The 17,210-nt window shown below is 54.4% G+C and overlaps 3 protein-coding genes and 2 non-coding genes across 8 annotated transcripts in view; 4 read left to right on the forward strand and 1 right to left on the reverse strand.

Annotated features, from left to right (window-relative positions):
• The first annotated feature begins 970 nt into the window (after positions 1-970).
• TSR1 (TSR1 ribosome maturation factor) lies at positions 971-7,587 on the forward strand. The gene is made up of 15 exons (XM_069791241.1): positions 971-1,127; positions 1,206-1,309; positions 1,669-1,885; positions 1,965-2,099; positions 2,643-3,070; positions 3,357-3,516; positions 3,845-4,008; positions 4,309-4,511; positions 4,962-5,124; positions 5,344-5,454; positions 5,810-5,942; positions 6,360-6,476; positions 6,777-6,917; positions 7,045-7,119; positions 7,218-7,587. The coding sequence occupies exons 1-15, from the start codon at positions 1,028-1,030 to the stop codon at positions 7,394-7,396; spliced, it is 2,430 nt and encodes an 809-aa protein (XP_069647342.1). The 5' UTR covers positions 971-1,027; the 3' UTR covers positions 7,397-7,587.
• On the forward strand, positions 4,576-4,668 carry LOC138687025 (small nucleolar RNA SNORD91 family). Its single transcript, XR_011326365.1, has one exon. It is a non-coding gene; the product is annotated as a small nucleolar RNA SNORD91 family (small nucleolar RNA).
• LOC138687026 (small nucleolar RNA SNORD91 family) lies at positions 6,005-6,094 on the forward strand. Its single transcript, XR_011326366.1, has one exon. It is a non-coding gene; the product is annotated as a small nucleolar RNA SNORD91 family (small nucleolar RNA).
• SMG6 (SMG6 nonsense mediated mRNA decay factor) overlaps positions 7,346-17,210 on the forward strand; it is a 119,296-nt gene continuing 109,431 nt past the window's right edge. For 2 of the 3 annotated variants that reach the window (XM_069791238.1, XM_069791239.1), the window contains exons 1-4: positions 10,444-10,553; positions 11,548-13,318; positions 15,423-15,615; positions 16,915-17,025. In XM_069791238.1, the coding sequence (XP_069647339.1) occupies positions 10,460-10,553; positions 11,548-13,318; positions 15,423-15,615; positions 16,915-17,025 (2,169 nt within the window). In that variant the 5' untranslated portion in view covers positions 10,444-10,459. Of the gene's footprint in view, positions 7,541-10,443; positions 10,554-11,547; positions 13,319-15,422; positions 15,616-16,914; positions 17,026-17,210 lie in introns of those variants that run through there. The other variant, XM_069791240.1, reaches the window with a different exon arrangement.
• Positions 7,986-10,352, reverse strand: SRR (serine racemase). 2 transcript variants are annotated; one of them, XM_069791248.1, is made up of 7 exons: positions 10,139-10,350; positions 9,744-9,879; positions 9,387-9,490; positions 9,193-9,312; positions 9,004-9,078; positions 8,561-8,770; positions 7,986-8,275 (listed from the first exon to the last, which is right to left on the reverse strand). In XM_069791248.1, exons 1-7 carry the CDS (start codon positions 10,304-10,306, stop codon positions 8,078-8,080), a joined length of 1,011 nt encoding a protein of 336 aa, XP_069647349.1. In that variant the 5' UTR covers positions 10,307-10,350; the 3' UTR covers positions 7,986-8,077. The 2 variants fall into 2 exon arrangements, with proteins under 2 accessions (XP_069647349.1, XP_069647348.1); XM_069791247.1 differs by having other exon boundaries at positions 9,004-9,312; positions 10,139-10,352.

Raw genomic sequence — 17,210 nt, forward strand, 5'->3', positions numbered from 1 at the left:
CTGACAACCCCATGTTGCTGCTGTCACGCCGATTTCTTTGCAGGAGGAAAAGGGGGGGGATGACTCCCAAGTTCAGAGGAAGCAGGGACCTGTAGGAACCTGTTTTTTCCCTCCTATCCAGTTGCTCAATCGGGATCGGAATAGCAGCTGCCCTGCCTCTCCCTTGGGTTACTGACTTCAGCTTTACTGGCAATTGCAACACCACTGTAAATGTTTAACCCTATTGCTCACCTGCCCGTGTTTCTGGGGTGCTGTGGACCTAATGCTTCCAGTAACAAGCAGAGTGTTGTATTCCTGAGTGACGGTGTGGTCCTGGGGACAGGGGCTCTGCCAGCACCAGGCAGAGCGGCTGTTGCAGCTGCGAGGCGTGTTTGGTGTGACGTGCTGCCGGGGCAGGGTACGGCCGAGGCCTGGGGTCTGGGAACAGTCTTGGCTGGATAATGATTGCCAAGAACCAAGGTGACCAGCGCTGCCAGTACCAAACAGCGCTGGGACAAAGCGGCACAGGGAGCATAGGAATGTTTTCACTCCATCAGTCTTTGTGGAGGGGAGCCGCGGGGTATGCCTGCCCCGGGGCCTGGGGCTCAGGGAGGGCCTTCCCTCAACTGCTGCTTCCCACAGGACTGTTTCCAGAGCGCGGGCAAGCCCTCTCCCTGCGGTCGGGCAGCTTTCCTCTTGTGTAAATACCTGTACAAAGAACTAATCAATAAAGCGCTGAAGGAAGGGCTGTCACTCCTGCCTCTCATTCCGCACCGCTCCCTCCGCCGCGGCGCCGACGGGCACCAGCCTCCCTCCCTCCCTGCACCGGCTCTGGGGCTCGCCCCTGCCCCGCAGCGGTGTTCTCCCCGGGGGCCGGGTCCGCCGCTCCTCCCTCTCAGCGGGCAGGGCCGGAGCTGCGCTCACCCCCGTCCCTCACGCCGCCATCTTAGTGTCGGCGAGGCGCTGCGCGCTCCCGGCGTGCCCTGCGGCGCCGGAAGTGACGCGCGCGGCGCGGGCGGAAGCGCTGAGGAGGCAGCGAGGAGGCAGCATGGTGGCGGCGGGCGCCCACCGGCCCGGGCCGCTGAAGCAGCAGAACAAGGCGCACAAGGGCGGGAAGCACAGCGGGTCGTCGCAGCGCCGCGCTGGAGGTGAGGCGCGGCGGGCCCGGCCGGGTTCCTCGCCGGCCCTAGCGAGCCGCGGCCTGCCTGACCGTTCTGTCCCCGCAGGCCGCGTCTCTGTCAAGGCCCAGCCCCGCCGGCGGCTCCGCGATCTCAGCAGGGTGGACCGGCGGCACCAGGCGCTGCAGCTCCGCCGGCAGCGCAAGGAGGCGGTGAGGGCTGCGGGGGAACCGGGCCGGGCCGTACAGGGAACCGGAGCCGGGCCGGATGCGGTGGGAGAGGGAAACGGGTCGGATCTTTGCGAGGGGGTGGTGGGGAGCGGGAGTGGGGCCGGTGCGGGTCTCGGTGTGGGTGTGTGTCCGTGGGGACCGAGCCAGTTTGGGTTTTTTGCGAGTGGATGAGGAACTGGGCTAGGCAGAGGAATGGGTGCCTGGGTCAGTTCAGTTTGGGGCAAGCAGAGCATTACTGGACCGAGTGGTTTTGAGCTGAGCTGTGGAGGGATCCAGTCTTGATCTGGGGGGGGTGGAATAGGAACCGGGCTGGCGTTCATGCTCTGCAGTTGTGCCCACAGGTGCTGGCGGAGAAGCGGACCTTGGGCAGCAGGGATGGGCCCCCCCACCTCGTGGTTCTGGTGCCGCTGCACAGCAGGGCTGCAGCCCACGACACCCTCTGCTTGCTGCAGAGCCAGGACTCAGCTGTTGTCCGTGTGGATGAGGGGAGAACTGGTGGCTTTGCGCTCCTTTGCCCCCGACTCAAGCAGCGCTGGCATTTTGTGACAGCACAGGCAGGTGAGGAAATGCTGTTGTTGGTGTGGTTCTTGGCTCCGAACCTCTGGCAGCCTCAGTAATGGGGGTCTTTTGCCTGCAGGGGACCTTCACACTGTCTTAGACCTAGCAAAGGTTGCTGACTCCCTCCTGTTCATCCTGGATCCTGCAGATGGCTGGGATGGCGTGGGGGAGCACTGCCTCTCCTGCCTCTTTGCACAGGGGCTCCCCAGTTATGGTGAGCAAGTGAGAAACATTAAGTGCTTATAGTGGTATATAGGTTGAGGGGGTGCTTGATGGGGGTTTAGTATTGCAGTAATTAAAAGCTCTGTATGTTAATAGGTCTTTGATTGCTCAGTTTCTGAGCATAGATCAGTCGGGTGAATGCTATTCTCGTGCTGCCTTGTTGTGTTACTACCCTGGTGGGGGAGCGCTGGGGATAAAAGGGGTTTTCTAGGTTTAGGCCTCTGGGTGTATGGTGGTGTCAGTACTGTATGGCTATCTAGGCATGCAGAACAAAAGGGATTCAGACGCTTCCTTGCTAAGTTCAGTTCCTGGGCTCTTATCTCCATGGTCTCATTTAGTCTCAGAATCTTATCTCTGAAGACACGTTTTCTGTCCCAAGGGTTCTTTTGAATGTGTGAAACTGTCTTTGCATCTCATGTGAATCTGTTTGGTTACTTGGGTTGCTGATATTTGAGTGTTTGTTAGTGCTTGGTAAAAGGGGTATAACAAGGTTTACAACCTGATCCTGAACTCTGTTCTATGCACTGTTTGGTAGCTCTTGCTGTCCCAGGGTGCACTGACTTGCCACCTAAGAAGCGGATAGATGCTAGGAAGAAACTTGCCAAAGCGATTGAGAAGCGCTTTCCCGAGGCCAAGCTCTTCCCCCTGAACACGGAGCAGGAGTCCTTGCTGCTGCTGAGGCACCTTGCCACCCAGAAGCAGCGGCATCTTGCTTTTCGGGACAGGCGGGCTCACCTGCTCGCCTATGCTGCTGAGTTTGTGCCCGGTCAGGATAGTGACCTAGTTGGGACCTTGAAGGTGTCTGGCTTTGTGCGGGGACAGACCCTCGACGTGAACAGCCTGGTGCATGTTGTGGGGCATGGAGACTTCCAGATGAGCCAGGTGGATGCTCCCCCCGACCCCCTCTCTTTGAACCCCCGAGTGATTAAAGGACAGAAGAGGAGTCAGGACATGGAGATACAGGTGTGTGGGAGGTCAGGGCTTCGCTGGGCCCATTAGAACATGATGTTTGTAAACTTTAATCAGGAAAATACAACTGGGTATATGTGATCAATGAGGGGGAAAGGAAGCTGCATCAGAGTCAGTAAGCCTGTGTTCTGCCACTGAGCTGAGATTCCTTGCCCACAGCGTATAACAAACGTTACATTACAACATAATAAATGTGATACTGAAGGGAGTTTTGCTTTGGACCGATTGCTGGCTTGAGTTAGATGTATTCACAGCTGGGGACTCTGCTCTTGCCCTTCAGGATGACTCTGTAAATGGTACTGATGAGATGGAGGAAGATGTTAAGGTCCTGATGAAGGCAGATCCAAACAAGCAGGAATCTTTGCAGTCAGAAGTGGCTCCTGATCCTATGGAAGGGGAGCAGACATGGCCTACTGAAGAAGAACTGCAAGAAGCAGAGGGTGAGTAGCAGCAATACTTCTGGACCTTTTCCTTGTCCCTGTTAAGATAGTTTTTAGAAACCCTCCATCACCAGGATGGCAGAGGGTGGCTGTGAAGAAACACACTAGTTGGGAGCCCAGGGCTTCCATTCCTAGTCCCATTACCTGAGTAAGTGGTTTGCCTGGCAATTTAGCAGGGTTACATTTTAGCTGCCTTTTCTGGGCCCTGGCAAATTCTGTGCTGGGAAACAGCAATTCTGGTCTAGAGCTGATCTTGGCTGTCCTGGTGTAAATGTTGCTGAGGGAAAGGAGAATTATTCCTGTATTAACCATTGGTGGGAATCTACAGCTTCTCTGAAGGCAAACAGGAGACTGGTGAGGGTCCCCAAAGGCACATCCAAGTACCAGGCTGCCTGGATTGTGGATGATGGAGAAGAAGGCAGTGAGAAAGATGATGATGATGATGAAGAGGATGATATTGATGATGATATGATGGAAGAGGCAGTTTCCCAGGTACCTCCAAGAGCTGATATTGCAAGTGATCTCCAGGGCATTATTGCCTATTCTAGGACAATCCTGTCCTGGCTTGCTCCGTGCAAGGGCACAACACAGAGCCAGGACTTGCCTGGATTTCCATTGTTAAATCTCTCATGTATCATGTTGCTTCTTTGGGGTGTTAGATACTGAAATGAGGGACTGTGGTGTAACTTGGGTCACAATTCACGCTGCGTGAGTACACGCAGGGTTTGCAGTGCTGCATGGACATCAACAGAGCACGTGTGCTCACAGGCTCTGTGCTGTCCTGTGTGTCAGGAGGGGGAAAGCAGCGAGGAGGAAGAGGAACCTGCAGAGGAGGAGTGTGAGACTATGACTGTTTCTGAGTGCTTGCGGGATGACCGGTATGATGAGAAAGTGGAAGAAGATGAACAGATGCTGGAGAGATACAAACAGGAGAGAATGGATGAAATGTTTCCAGATGAAGTGGACACGCCACGTGATGTGCCTGCCAGAGTCCGGTAAGAAACAGAATGCTTTAAGAGCAGCTGGAAGGCACCTTTCTGTCTAGTTTGGTGAGATAGGGTGGGAAGCCTGTGATGTCTTAGCCGTGGTGTCTGAACCTGGCTGAAGGACTCTTCTGAAGACTCATTCCTAGGCTCTGAGGCTTCCAGGGGAGGCACTAGTTGGGGGGTGGTGGGTGGGCCTGGGCAGCTCCCTACGGCAGGGAGAGCTGGGCCCTGACCTGGCAGAGGGAGGGGGATGGCAGAGCCGACAAGGAAGGGCAGGTTGTCTGGAGACTTGGCTGCTGTTTCTAGCTCGCTCTGCACTAAGATCTTTTCTGAGAGCTAACATTTGCTTTGTTCGCTTTGCCCTCTCTGAAGGTGCGAGTCCTTGCAGACCACAGAAGGTGCTGGGCGCACACCTCAATTGGTGAAGTAGTTTTGTCTTTTCTGTTATCTGTTCTCTAGGTTCCAGAAGTACAGGGGGCTGAAGAGCTTCCGGACTTCTCCATGGGACCCCAAAGAGAATCTCCCAAGGGATTATGCCAGGATTTTCCAGTTCCAGGACTTCTCCCGAACTAGAAAGCACCTCTTCCGGCAAATAGAGAAAGAGGAGACTGAAGGAGCCTTGGTAGCTCCCTTTTCTCTTGCTGATCTCTTCCCCTACTGTGTTCCTTTACTCCTAATAGGAAAGACTTGTCAGGGAGGTGGCTGGGTGATCTGGTTCTTAGCATGAAGCCATGAGTTCAGATGACAGTGTTCTCCTGGATTCCCTCTCTAACCCAGGCGTGTGTTACTTCTGACACTTTTCTGTTGAGAGAAGTATTCACAACTGATCCTCTCTTGGCAGGTTGGCTGGTATGTTACGCTTCATGTCTGCAATGTCCCTGTCTCAGTGATGGAGAGCTTCAAAGAAGGGAAGCCCCTAGTCCTGTTCTCGCTACTTCCCCATGAACAAAAGGTGACTAAGTATGTCCCTGCTGATATCTTGTAGGTGTGCAGCTCCTTGTCCGATTCCCTCAGGCTGCAGGATTGGAGAGGTTCTGCCTGCAGAGGGTTTGGGCTGAAATCTCCCTTCATTGCTCGTGTTTCAAAGTAGGACCTTACCTTTGGTCAGAGCAGGCTGAAGGTGCCAGAGGTGTTTAGGCTAGAGTGTCTGAGCCTAGCTGAGGTGTCTGCATTGGTGACTGGCGATCCTTTGTGAAGCCATTAGCAAGGTCATTATTCTCTGCTGCAATGTCCTGTTGCTTTCCACTCTGTCTACCATCGCTGGCCAGCCCTGCTGTCAGCCCCTCACAGTGCTGCCTCTTTTGCAGATGTCCGTGTTGAATTTCCTGGTGCGTCGGCATCCAAGCAACAGCGAGCCAGTGAGGGCAAAGGAGGAACTGATCTTTCACTGTGGGTTCAGACGCTTCCGAGCATCCCCCTTGTTCTCCCAGCACACCTCAGGTTTGTGAGGGACCGGTGGGGTGGGCACGGGTATGCCAGGAGGTGGGGCTGGGGTTTCTAGGGCAGGAAGCCTGTGATGTCTTAGCCGTGGTGTCTGAACCTGGCTGAAGGACTCTTCTGAAGACTCACTAGGCTCTGAGGCTTCCAGGGGAGGCACTAAGCAGTGAGGAGTGGAAGGGCTTGGGCAAGGTGGCTCACTGGTCCAGGCAAGGTGGTGGCAGGCTCCATGCAGTGAGCTGGTAGCTCAGAGGATCACCGTTGTTCCCAGATCCTCTGCGCCAGCGGAGGAGGGGTGTTTGTCATCTGTTTTCCTAAAGCACAGAGCCTGTTTGCCAGGGAAGAATGGGCTCAGTGGGGTTTCCTGGAGCTCCGAGGACTGCTGTTGGCCTAAACTTGATTGTTGTTGTTCTGTCCTAGCTGATAAGCACAAGCTGGAGCGTTTCCTGCGCCCGGATGCTGCCCTGGTGGTGACTGTTTATGCTCCCATCACTTTCCCTCCTGCCTCAGTGCTGCTTTTTAAACAGAGAAGTAACGGTAAGTTGATAAGTGCTGAGGAGGTGGTGTCTGGGAAACAAACGTTAGGAGGCTGTTCCCATACCCCACTTACAAGTGCATCTATTCAGAAAGTATGACTTGAAAAAGCTGTCCCCTTCATGCTGTTTGAGAATATGAATGCATTTCCATCCCCAATATCATTGGCACCTTTGTCCGTCCCTGCTGTGGTGTGCCTCTGGGCCTGGAACCATTTGGAGAAGGGGGTTGTGGTGGGGGAGGAGTTGATGGAGGCACCTTCTGTGGTGCTGCCCTGGTACTTTAAGTGACTCTGCCTTGCAGGAATGCACGACCTCATCGCCACGGGTTCTCTGCTTTCTGTGGACCCAGACAGAATTGTTGTCAAGCGGCTGGTGCTCAGTGGCCATCCTTTCAAGATCTTTACCAAGACGGCTGTCGTGCGATACATGTTCTTTAACAGAGGTATGGGTCGGCTCATCTCTGTGGTGGGAAGAGGGGATGTGGAAGCAGAACTCCTGCCCCTGCGGGAGCAGTTGTGTTGGTGCAGTGAAGCTTGTTTCTTACCTGCCTCTTGTGTTTTGATCTCCAGAGGATGTGATGTGGTTTAAGCCAGTGGAGCTCAGGACAAAATGGGGTCGTAGAGGACACATTAAGGAGCCATTAGGTAGGTTTGATTTGGTTATTTCTCTCTGTGATGCTGAGCAGGATGTGGTCATCCTGGGCAGGAGGGACAGCTAATGGCCTCTTCTGCTCTCTGCTTAGGGACCCATGGTCACATGAAGTGCCACTTTGATGGACAGCTGAAGTCCCAGGATACGGTGCTGCTGAACCTCTACAAGCGCGTTTTTCCTAAATGGACTTATGATCCCCATGTTCCAGAGCCCATGCCGTGGGTGAGGAGTGAGAGTGTGCTGCCGGTGCAGGAGGTGGAAATGGAATAAGTCTCCAGCATGGCTAATGCAGTTTGTGCCTTAGCTCCCCGGATGCTGTTCTCAGCCCGTGCACAGCAAGGACAGCACTGATGTCTTGGACGTATTACTGCTGGGGTCTGTACAGGGGCGGCTGTCTCACCAGCTGCTGCTCAGGTACCAGCTACAGCTATTTATTTTAATGGAAAATGTTTTAAAAAACATCTAAGTGCCTGTGTCTTGGTGGAGGCCAGCTGAGGCAGCCAAATGGGGAGGCTGTGTGCACCCTTTGTCTGGTGAACCTCTTGGCCCACTGGGGCTGTTGTCTTTCCCTTGTGCCCTGCCACAGTGGTGCATGCAGGGATTTTGCTGTATCAAGGACAGGAGTTTGCTGGAAGTTATTGTGATGCTGAGAAAGAAAGGTGAAGTAGCAGCTGGGGAGAGTGACTGACCCTAGCTCACTGGAGGCCTGTCCCAGAGCAGGGCAGCTGAGGAGCAGAGAACAGGCAGTGCTTTGTTTCCAGGCCCCCCCAGTAGCAACCCTTTACTGTGGAACCAAGCAGCTCTATGCTGTAGAGACTGAGGCCAGCTTCCCTTATCCCTCCACAAAAACTTTCAAATGTTTGGGGTTGTTTATCTGTTTTTTAGTAGCGCACAAACCAGACTGTACAAATTCAGAGTGAGGTTTCTGTCACTTGAGACACCGCTCCGTTCTCATTCCACTTTCCCAGGGAGGTCTGTGAGCCAGGTCAGGGAGCTCAGGTCCACGTTTCCCCCGCACAGCACGATGCAAACGTTCTCCACATCCCGGGGGACTGCCTGGAACTGCTCCGAGAGCACGGCTGCCACTCCCACGCCTGCTGTTGGCTCAATCAGCAGCTTCATCCTTTCCCACACCAGCCGCGTGGCTCGCTGTCGGGACAGAGAAGCAGCTGTCATCCCAGCAGCAAGTACAGGCTGCTCCAGGGCTGCGGAGGGCACTGCATGTGCACATCTCTGCAGCACTCTGGGAAGGGAGAGCAGAGCTTCCGCCAGCCCTCTCCAGCTGGAGACAGTGTGGGTGTTGAACAGCTGCGGTGGTGTGCAGGGGCTTGTGCTGCCCTGGGAGAGTGTAGGGGTGAGAGTGGAGGGGCAGAGCACGGATGGAGGCAGCTGCCTGCTGGCAGCTACCGTGAGAAGGGAGCTGGGAGCGTTTACCTTGATTTCTTCCTCTGAGACTGTCAGGACATCATCAACCAAATCCCTGATGATGGGCCATGTGTTTGGTCCAATGCTGGTTTTAACTGCATCTGCGATGGTATCCGGCGGGTGAAGGTTGGGGGTCAGTTCCCCTCTTACCTTGGACTGGTAACAGTCATCTGCGTTGCGTGGCTCAGCAGCAAACACTTTCACATCTGGTCTCAAAGCCTGCGGAGAGCAGGAGGAGCTGCTCAGTTGAAACTAGTGTGTGCCTGTCTGCTGTTGTTGCACATGCAGGGGGCCGAGTAGGCCATGCTGCTGCCATGCAAACCCTGGGTACCCAGAGATTTTCATAACAGGGTGTCTCCGTTTCTAAAGAGAAAAGCTGCTGTCTGTCTTGGGAGCCCTGCACTTCCCATGGGGAGATGTAGCCACCACTTCCCAGATGAGCTGTTGCCTACCTTGATGGCAACTGCTATTCCTGCAATCATTCCTCCACCTCCAACGGGAGCCACTATTGCATTTACCTCGGGTGCCTGTGCAGAAAGGAAGCGTGACTGCTTCTGGCACCTCAGGTACCCCTTTTTGCTGTGCTCCTGCCTACAAGGAGCAGAGCCCTGGGCCGGGTCCGGGCTGTGCATTTCCCTCACCTGCTCCAGTACCTCCAGGGCGATTGTGCCTTGCCCTGCAATCACCACCGGCTCCTGGTTGGGGTGCACCATGACTCCTCCTGTCTCCTGGACTACGCGAGACGCTGTCTCTGCTCTGGACTAATGGAAAGCGCAGATGGTTGCCTCTCAGTCCAGCTGTGCTGTGTCCCGAGCCAGTCTTCCCTGTGACATACCTTGTCATTGGGCTCGCATGGCACCAGTGTTGCACCATAGGTGAGGATGGCAGCTTGCTTACAGTGTGGGGCTGTCCGGGGCACCACGATATAGGCGGGAATCCCTGTGTGATGAAAGAGGAAGCAAATCTGACAGCCAAAAAGCTGCAACCAGCCAGTTAGTGCTGCAGGAGCCAGCCATGCCTTGCCTATGGTAGCTCCTGCATGCGTTCAGGAGAGGGATACTGCTGCTTATCTCCAGGGGTGTCAGAGCTGGGTGCTTGGAGCTGCATTTACCAGCTCTGCTTTTACCCCTGGCTCTCTGCCTGCTGCCTGGCTGTTCTCTGAGCTGGGGCTGGAGGTCGGCACATGCATTACCTTCTGCCTGGGCAGCACAGGCGAGCGCCTGCCCGTGATTCCCACTGCTGTGCGTCACGACGGCCCGAGGCAGCCCCCCTCCAGCGCGTTTGCTCTCCTCAACGAGGTTCCTGACTGCGTTCAGGGCACCCCGGATCTGGAAGGAGAGCACAGCACCCCCAGTGCCGCTGTGCCTGGGAGCCGGCATGTTGGGCTCTGCGGGCAGGTGGGGAATCTCCTTCCCTGCAGCCTCCCCTGTGCCTTGGGAAGCGCGTCAGCCCCCACGCGGGTCAGCAGGAGCCACGTCTGCTTCGAAGGCTGGAAAGTGTCGGCGGAAAGCGAGTTCCTCCGGTGCGAGAAGCGACCTTTGCCCCCAAGCTGGCCGAGGGACACTCAGTGCCGCCATCCCCGCGCACCTTGAAGGAGCCGGTCCTCTGGAAGAGCTCGCACTTGAAGAGCAGCCGTCGTCCGGCCAGGCGGTCCAGGCTCCCGCTGGTGAGCAGCGGCGTGCGGTGCAGCCGGCCCCGGAGCCGTTCCTCCGCCGCCCGGACCTCGGCCAGGGCCAGGCGGGGCGGCCCCGCCATGTGCTCGGCGCTGCGCGGTCCGCGACCACCCGTCCCCGCGTCGAACGCGCATGCGCGCGGCGGCACCCCCGTCTTTTTTTTTTTTTTTTTTTTTTTTTTTTTTTTTTTGGCCCTGCGCGGCCGCCGTCCGTCCCGCCTCCGGCGGAGGGGAAGATGGCGGAGGGGCTGGAGCGCGTCCGCGTCTCGGCCGCCGAGCTGCGGGACATGGTGGCGGCGGAGGCCCGCGCCGCGGCCGGCGGCGGACGAGGTGAGGGGGTGGCAGGGATCGGCGGGGCGGCGGTAGCGAGCCGGGAGACGTTGCTTAGGCCTTTCTCTCCTCCCCTCAGCGGCACCTGCCCGGGGGCGGGCCGGGCCCCTCGGCCGCACCGCCCGGCTGGGGCTGGGGTAGGGGCCGGGGAAGGGCCGCTGGGCCCGCGCCGGCCCGGACACGGTTGTCGCCGGGATGAGAGCACACAAACGCCGAGGCACAGAGAACGGGAGCCGCTGGGGGAGGTCGGGTCGGTCCCTGCCCCCTCGGGGACCTCTCTGCCGCCTCCGGGGCCGAGCCCCTCGGTAGCGGTGGCTTTGGCGTGGCTGAGGTTCGGTGGTGCGGGCTGGTGCGAGTTACTGGTAGGAGGAAGAAGTTGAGGAAATGCAGAGCGTAACAGCCCGGCTTTGGTGAAATGTTTGATTACGTGACGTGCGGGCTGTGTTCTCTGATGGGGTTTTGTGTAAATAGAGTTACAGAGAGGAGAGAAACTTACTGAGTTGTGAGCAAGGGGGGGGGAGACGCATCTTTGACTCAAAACGATCCGTTGGCATAGCAGGGGGGCTGTTGGAGAAGGCAGCACCTGCAGACAGAAGGGCTCCTGCCCCAGCAGCAGGCAGGCAACTGCTGCTGAAACTTGTAACGCCAAAAGTTTATTCCCGGTACTTGCATATGCATCTTGCGTTGTGCTTTAGCTGTCCGTTTCTCAGCTTGTTCGTGCTTTGAGGCAAAACCTGCTGCGGGATGTGGTTTGTAAGTGATTCAGGCCAAGGACTTGGTCATCTTTGTTATACTTTCTCATTTTCTACTCTTGCTCTGTGATTTCCTGTAAACTGTGACGTGGATTTTCAGATCTGTTCTCTTGGACCTGCGCTGAGGATGGTAGGCTCCTTGCCTTTACTTAATATTTCTCCCTGAATATTTGTCATGATTTTTTTTTTGTTCCTGGTTGGTTTGTGGTGGAAATAACTTTATTCTGTTTATTTTTCCCCAGAAAACATGAAGGAAGTGAAGGAGCCAAGGCATCGCAAAGACAACAGGCGCCCAGACCTGGAGATTTACAAGCCTGGCCTCTCCCGACTGAGGAGCAAACTTGTGCCACCAAAGCATGAGACATCAGAGAAGGAGAGGAGCAGAGCTGAGGAGGGCAAGGAGGAGAGTGCCAGTGATAAGGGCTCTTTGGGAGGAGGGGCTCCAGTCATGGAGGATTTCGGCAAAGGTGATGGCCCCAAGCAGAATGGTCCTTCGCAGGAAAATGAAGAGATAGAGACTAAAGGTGATCTTCAGAGCCAGGAGAACTTGTCCAAGCAGCCTGCTCTGGATGAGTGGTGTCCCAAGACCACCAGGAGAACCAAGAAGCCGGACCAGCAGATCTACCAGCCTGGGAAACGCCTGCATTCAGCTGCTAAAGAACCATCCCTGCGGCCAGCGACTGAGGAAGTCACCAGTAAGATGGAGCAGCTGAAAGTAGGGAGAGATGAAGAGATTGAGAAAGGTACTGGAAAAGACAATAACAGGAAAACCAAATCAAACAAGGAGGACAGAGAGGGGAGCCAGGCAGGGGAAGGAATTAAAGCCTCAAGGGGAGAAAAAGGAAGACGAATAGAGCGAAGTGACAGGATAAGGAGAACAAGCGACGAGGTGATGCAGGGGAAGCTGGGTTCTACCAAACGGTATTCTCGCTCTGACAAGCGGCGGAGCCGGTACCGCACCTGCAGCACAAGTTCAGCTGGAAGCAACAACAGCGTAGACGGAGCCCCACTCGTGGACGGGGTGGGGAGGCGGCAGGAGCGTGCCAGAGAAAGAATACGTCCTAGGAAGCAGCTCTCTGCGTCCTCCACTGACTCCTTGGATGATGACAGAATCGATGAGGCAGAAGCGTATGTCACCAGCAGGAATTCGGACAAGAAGAAGCGTACAGAGCAGAGCCGAGCTTCTAGGAGCGAGAGCGAATGGAGCAGCAACGGCCGGGAAGTCAAGGGACCCTTTCGAGTCACATTTGACAGCAAGACTATGAACAGGGATATCAGTCTGGCAGACACAGACAAAAAAAAGCCCCTGAAGGCGTTTGTTAGTTGCAATGACTCAGAGGCTTTAGAGGCAAGGAGCCAGAGCAGAGAACCCCAAGGGAGGGGCCGTGGGATTCTGTTCCTGCCTGCCAACACGGACCTCTCTGCCAGCGCTGTGGGCTCCCCCGAACCCAGTCACCCTGGGCCCAGACTCCTGCTCGGTGGGGCTGGGAGTAAAGGTCCCCGAAACAGGGGCCGAGGTGGCACTGCTCGCAGGCTGTGGGACCCAAATAACCCAGACCAAAAACCCGCCCTGAAGAGCCAGACCGCTCAGCTTCACTTTCTAGACACAGACGATGAAGTGAGCCCCACATCCTGGGGAGAAGCCCGCCAGGCCCAGACATCCTACTATAAGTTCCAAAACTCTGACAACCCCTACTATTACCCTCGGGCTTCTGGTCAAGGACCCCAGTATCCTTATGGCGGGTACTCCCTGCAGTATCCTATGGGTCCAAGCAATGGTGTGTACCCAGGAGCCTATTACCCTGGGTACCCTGGCCAGGCGGGACAGTACGTGTGTGGCCCACTCCCCCCAACTCCTCTGAGTCCTGAGATGGAGCAGCAGATGCGGAACATGCAACAGCAGGAGCTCAGCAAACTCCTCCGTGAGGCTGGGAACCAGGAGCAGCAGCTCAGCAATCTGCTTTCCAGAGACCGTATCAGTCCAGAGGGGCTGGAGAAGATGGCCCAGCTGAGGTTTGTGGTTGTGCTGTGAGGGATGTGTGACCAAGTAATTTCCAGGGTGAACTACCAGAACTGTTATCTAGAGAATGGTGTCTCCTTAGGGATCTGGTACACTGGAGACATCAATGTCTCAGAGCCTGGGAGATGGGGCAGTGGCTGGCTAGCTTTTGACATGCTGGGTCTGTTTGTTGTGTGCCAGTGGTGTGTGGGTTTTGGAAGGAAACTGTGGGTGAAGATATTGTTTGTCTGGGCTGGGAGCTAAGCCATGGCTTCTTGTGGTTGTGGAATGCCTTGTCTGCGTTGCAGGGACATGGAAGAGCAGGACAAGCACCCGCTGTGGTTCTTGGGTTCTTCTTGCTCTTGCTGGAGCTGATCTTTCTCAGTCCAGTACACTCATGTGCTTTCAGTATTTGCTGGCGGACTTCTGCTTTCTTACCTGTCCTTGGTTATCTGCTGTCTGATTTGCATTGTGGGCTTCAGGGGCAGCTACTTTCAGCTTGTGCTTGTGAAGTGTTGTGTGGGTTCCAGACGCTGTGTGACAGTGCCTTTCAAGTGCTGGGTAGTTTTGCTCTTGACACCACTCAATGCTGTGACATATTGCGGTCCAGTGGGAGTAGCCTGGTGATGCCAGCTAGTGAGAGGGAAGTGACACTGGTGCTCTGGAGCATAGTTAACATGGCTGTAGCAAGTTTCTACTTGGCATCTTTCACGTTTACTTGTGACCTCTGTGTCTCCAGGGCTTCTCTGGAGGCTTATTTTTCAGAGCTGACTGGCAGAAAATCTAGCAGGTGAGCTCATTTCAGGGCTTGTTCTCTGTTTTGGGGACTTGTGCTATAGACTACAGGGTAGGATATGTCTGAGCTTGAAGCAGTACTGGAGGTTTCAGGTCTTCCTCAGGGTGTCAGGGTCACCCAGAGCTGTTGTCTGGAGGGAGAGGAAAGACTGTGCAGTGCTACTGTGGCCTGTGTGAAGCCCACTCTGCTCTGGGAGTGTAGGCATAGTTGGCCCTGTTCCTGCCGGCAGCGTCCCTCCGTCTCGGTGTGTCTCCTGCCTGTGTCTGAGTGTGTGCTGCCAGCCTCTCTGCGGAGCTGTGTTGGGGCTCTTGGATGCAAGTGCTGCTTATCAGATGTCCATCTGCAGAAATGTCTAATTCTCTTGGTTGGTGTTTGCACTGTCCAAGTGTGTGTGTGCAGGGTTTGGGGACTGTGTGTGGTAGGGCAGCAGAACCATGCTCTGTGCTTTGCACAGGAACCCACCAGCATTCTTCCCTTATTTTGCCAGGTTCTTCCAGGCATTGCTCTCTGGCTTTGCTCTAGGCTTTACCATCTATGCTGTTGTACTGTTTTCTGTGTAGGGCTCAAAGCATTACAAGGGATAAGGCTGCCAGGGCAGTAACAGCTGAGGATACCCTTTACCGTAAACTTGTCCCACATATTGCAGAGCTGCAACTATTTTATTAAATTCAGGGGAGCAATTCTGCTCCAGTGTCTGGGCAAGGCTGTAGGTAGCTGGCGAGGGGAATGTGATTTCTGGGACTCCGAGGCTTTGTTTCCTTCAGGTGTGACATTCCTAGCTCTCAGTCATTTTTGAGGAAGCGGGGTCTCTGTTTCTGCTGTGTATTTTGGTTGGATGGAAGGGAGGTGGGGATCATTTTAATGGCAAGACCTCTCTTGCCCTCTGGTTCTTTGTGTGTTTGTTTCTGGCCCGTAGTAGCCAGACTTTGTGCTCAGAAGGAGCAGAGCCTGGCAGTGTGCACTTTTTCCCCTGTTAGTATCCGGAGACACTTGTGCCTTTTTGTTCCCAGTGGCAGAACTGTAACAGAGCTCCTTGCTCTTTGCCAGGCCCTGATCTGTTCTGATGCATATGTGCAAGGGAGGTGGTCCTTTCCGATTTGCCTTCTTGGAGCAGGAAGGGTGTTTGATTGCAACAGCTCCCATCTCCCTCTTGGACAAGTGTGGAAGCATCAATTTGCCGTAGCGTGCAGGCTGGCTGAACTGCTGACATCTCGTGTTTGCTGGATGAAAAGCAGCAGGTGGCTCAGCACATGTTGCCTGGCAGCTCAGGCTCGGGCTGGGCAGTTGCTGTTGTATTGACCACTGATTGTGTTTCGCTGTAGAGTGGAGATGCTGCAGCTGTATGAGCGGTGCATCCTGATGGATATCGAGTTCTCTGATACCCAGAATGTGGACCAGCTGCTGTGGAAGAACGCGTTTTACCAGGTGATTGAGAAATTCCGGCAGCTCCTCAAGGACCCTCAGGGAGAAAATGCCCAAGAAATTCGGAACAAACTGCTCCAGCTTCTAGATGAGGTGAGAAGAGAGGAACATCCCCGAACTCCACTACAGCTTTGGGTGGGATTGGCTGGTGTTAAGAATGAGATGGTGCAACTGGGAAACTAGCCTTCTTGATCCTATTCATATCTCTGTGTGCCTTAGGCCATCTTGTGCAAGGAGAATGCTCAGACAGATTATGGTTTAGTGTGGCAGGTGTAGGTCCAGGTGGACATCTGTTATAATTTAAACTGGGCCTGTTTTGGTGTGTTTTATGTTAATTAGAAATTGATTTAAGCTAAAATGAAATGAATGTCCTGAAGTGGAAATAAACAGAAGCATTTCTGGAGGTGTTTATGCCATCTTTATCAAATTTGCTTAGAAGTCATTCCATTAGGCTGTGCAGCTCAGCTTACTTTTTGTAGAAGGTAGGGTGACAGATCTGAGAGGATGTGTTTTATAGAATTAAGTTGGTGGGAAGGGACTGCTGGAGGGCATTAGTCCAACCTCCTGCTCAAAGCAAGACTCCTCAAACACTAGATGAGGTGAGTCTTGATTTTCTCTAGCTCAGTCTTGAAAACCTCTGAGACTGGAAATCCCCCAGCCTCCTTGTTGTTTTCTGAAGAGAAACAGCCCAAACCTCAGGGAGAGGGACCTTCTTTCTTGCACGTGTCATGGTTTAACCCCAGCCAGCAACTAAGTGCTACACAGCCACTCACTCACTTCCCCCCCCAGCCAGTGGGATGGGGGAGAGAATCGGGGGGGGGGGGGGAGCAAAACTTGTGGGTTGAGATAAGAACAGTTTAGTAGGACAGAAAGGAAGAAAATAGTAATAATGATAATAACAACAATAATAAAATGACAATAACAAAAGGAATGAAATATACAAAACAAGTGATGCACAATGTAATTGCTCACCACTTGCCGACCAATGTCCAGTTAGTTCCTGAGTGGTGATCCCCTCCCCAGGCCAACTCCCCCCAGTTTATACTGGGCATAACATCCCATAATGGTATGGAATACCCCTTTGGCCAGTTTGGGTCAGCCGTCCTGCTGTGTCCCCTCCCAGCTTCTTGTGCCCCTCCAGCCTTCTTGCTGGGTGGGCATGAGAAGCTGAAAAATCCTTGACTTAGTCTAAACACTACTTAGCAACAACTGAAAACATCAGTGTGTTATCAATGTTATTCTCATACTAAATCCAAAACATAATACTGTACCAGTACTAGAAAGAAAGTCTCTATCCCAGCCAAAACCAGGACAATGTGGCAGGGATTGTGTGGTGATTTTGTGCTCAATGTCGGAAGGATTGTAACATCCAAGTATGTGTGTGTTTCACAGGGCACTTCTTTTTTTGATGGCCTACTCCAAAAGCTGCAGGTGTCATACCAGTTCAAGCTAGAGGACTATATGGATGGGATGGCCATCCGCAGTAAGCCTCTGAGGAAAATGGTAGGTTGGCTTCCTCCTGGAGACTGCTCATCCTGTTAATTGTATGCAACATGCTGAACTCAATCTGCTGCCCTTGCCAAGAGGTAGGCAGCTGTACTCTGAACAGATGTCAGTATGTTTGCAGGGAATCTTTCTCAGCTGCTGGAGGACTTGTTGAACCAACTCTGGTGCATTAACATTTCTTA

Source organism: Haliaeetus albicilla, chromosome 9, assembly GCF_947461875.1.
Source record: "Haliaeetus albicilla chromosome 9, bHalAlb1.1, whole genome shotgun sequence".
In the NCBI taxonomy this organism is placed as follows: Eukaryota; Metazoa; Chordata; class Aves; order Accipitriformes; family Accipitridae; genus Haliaeetus; species Haliaeetus albicilla.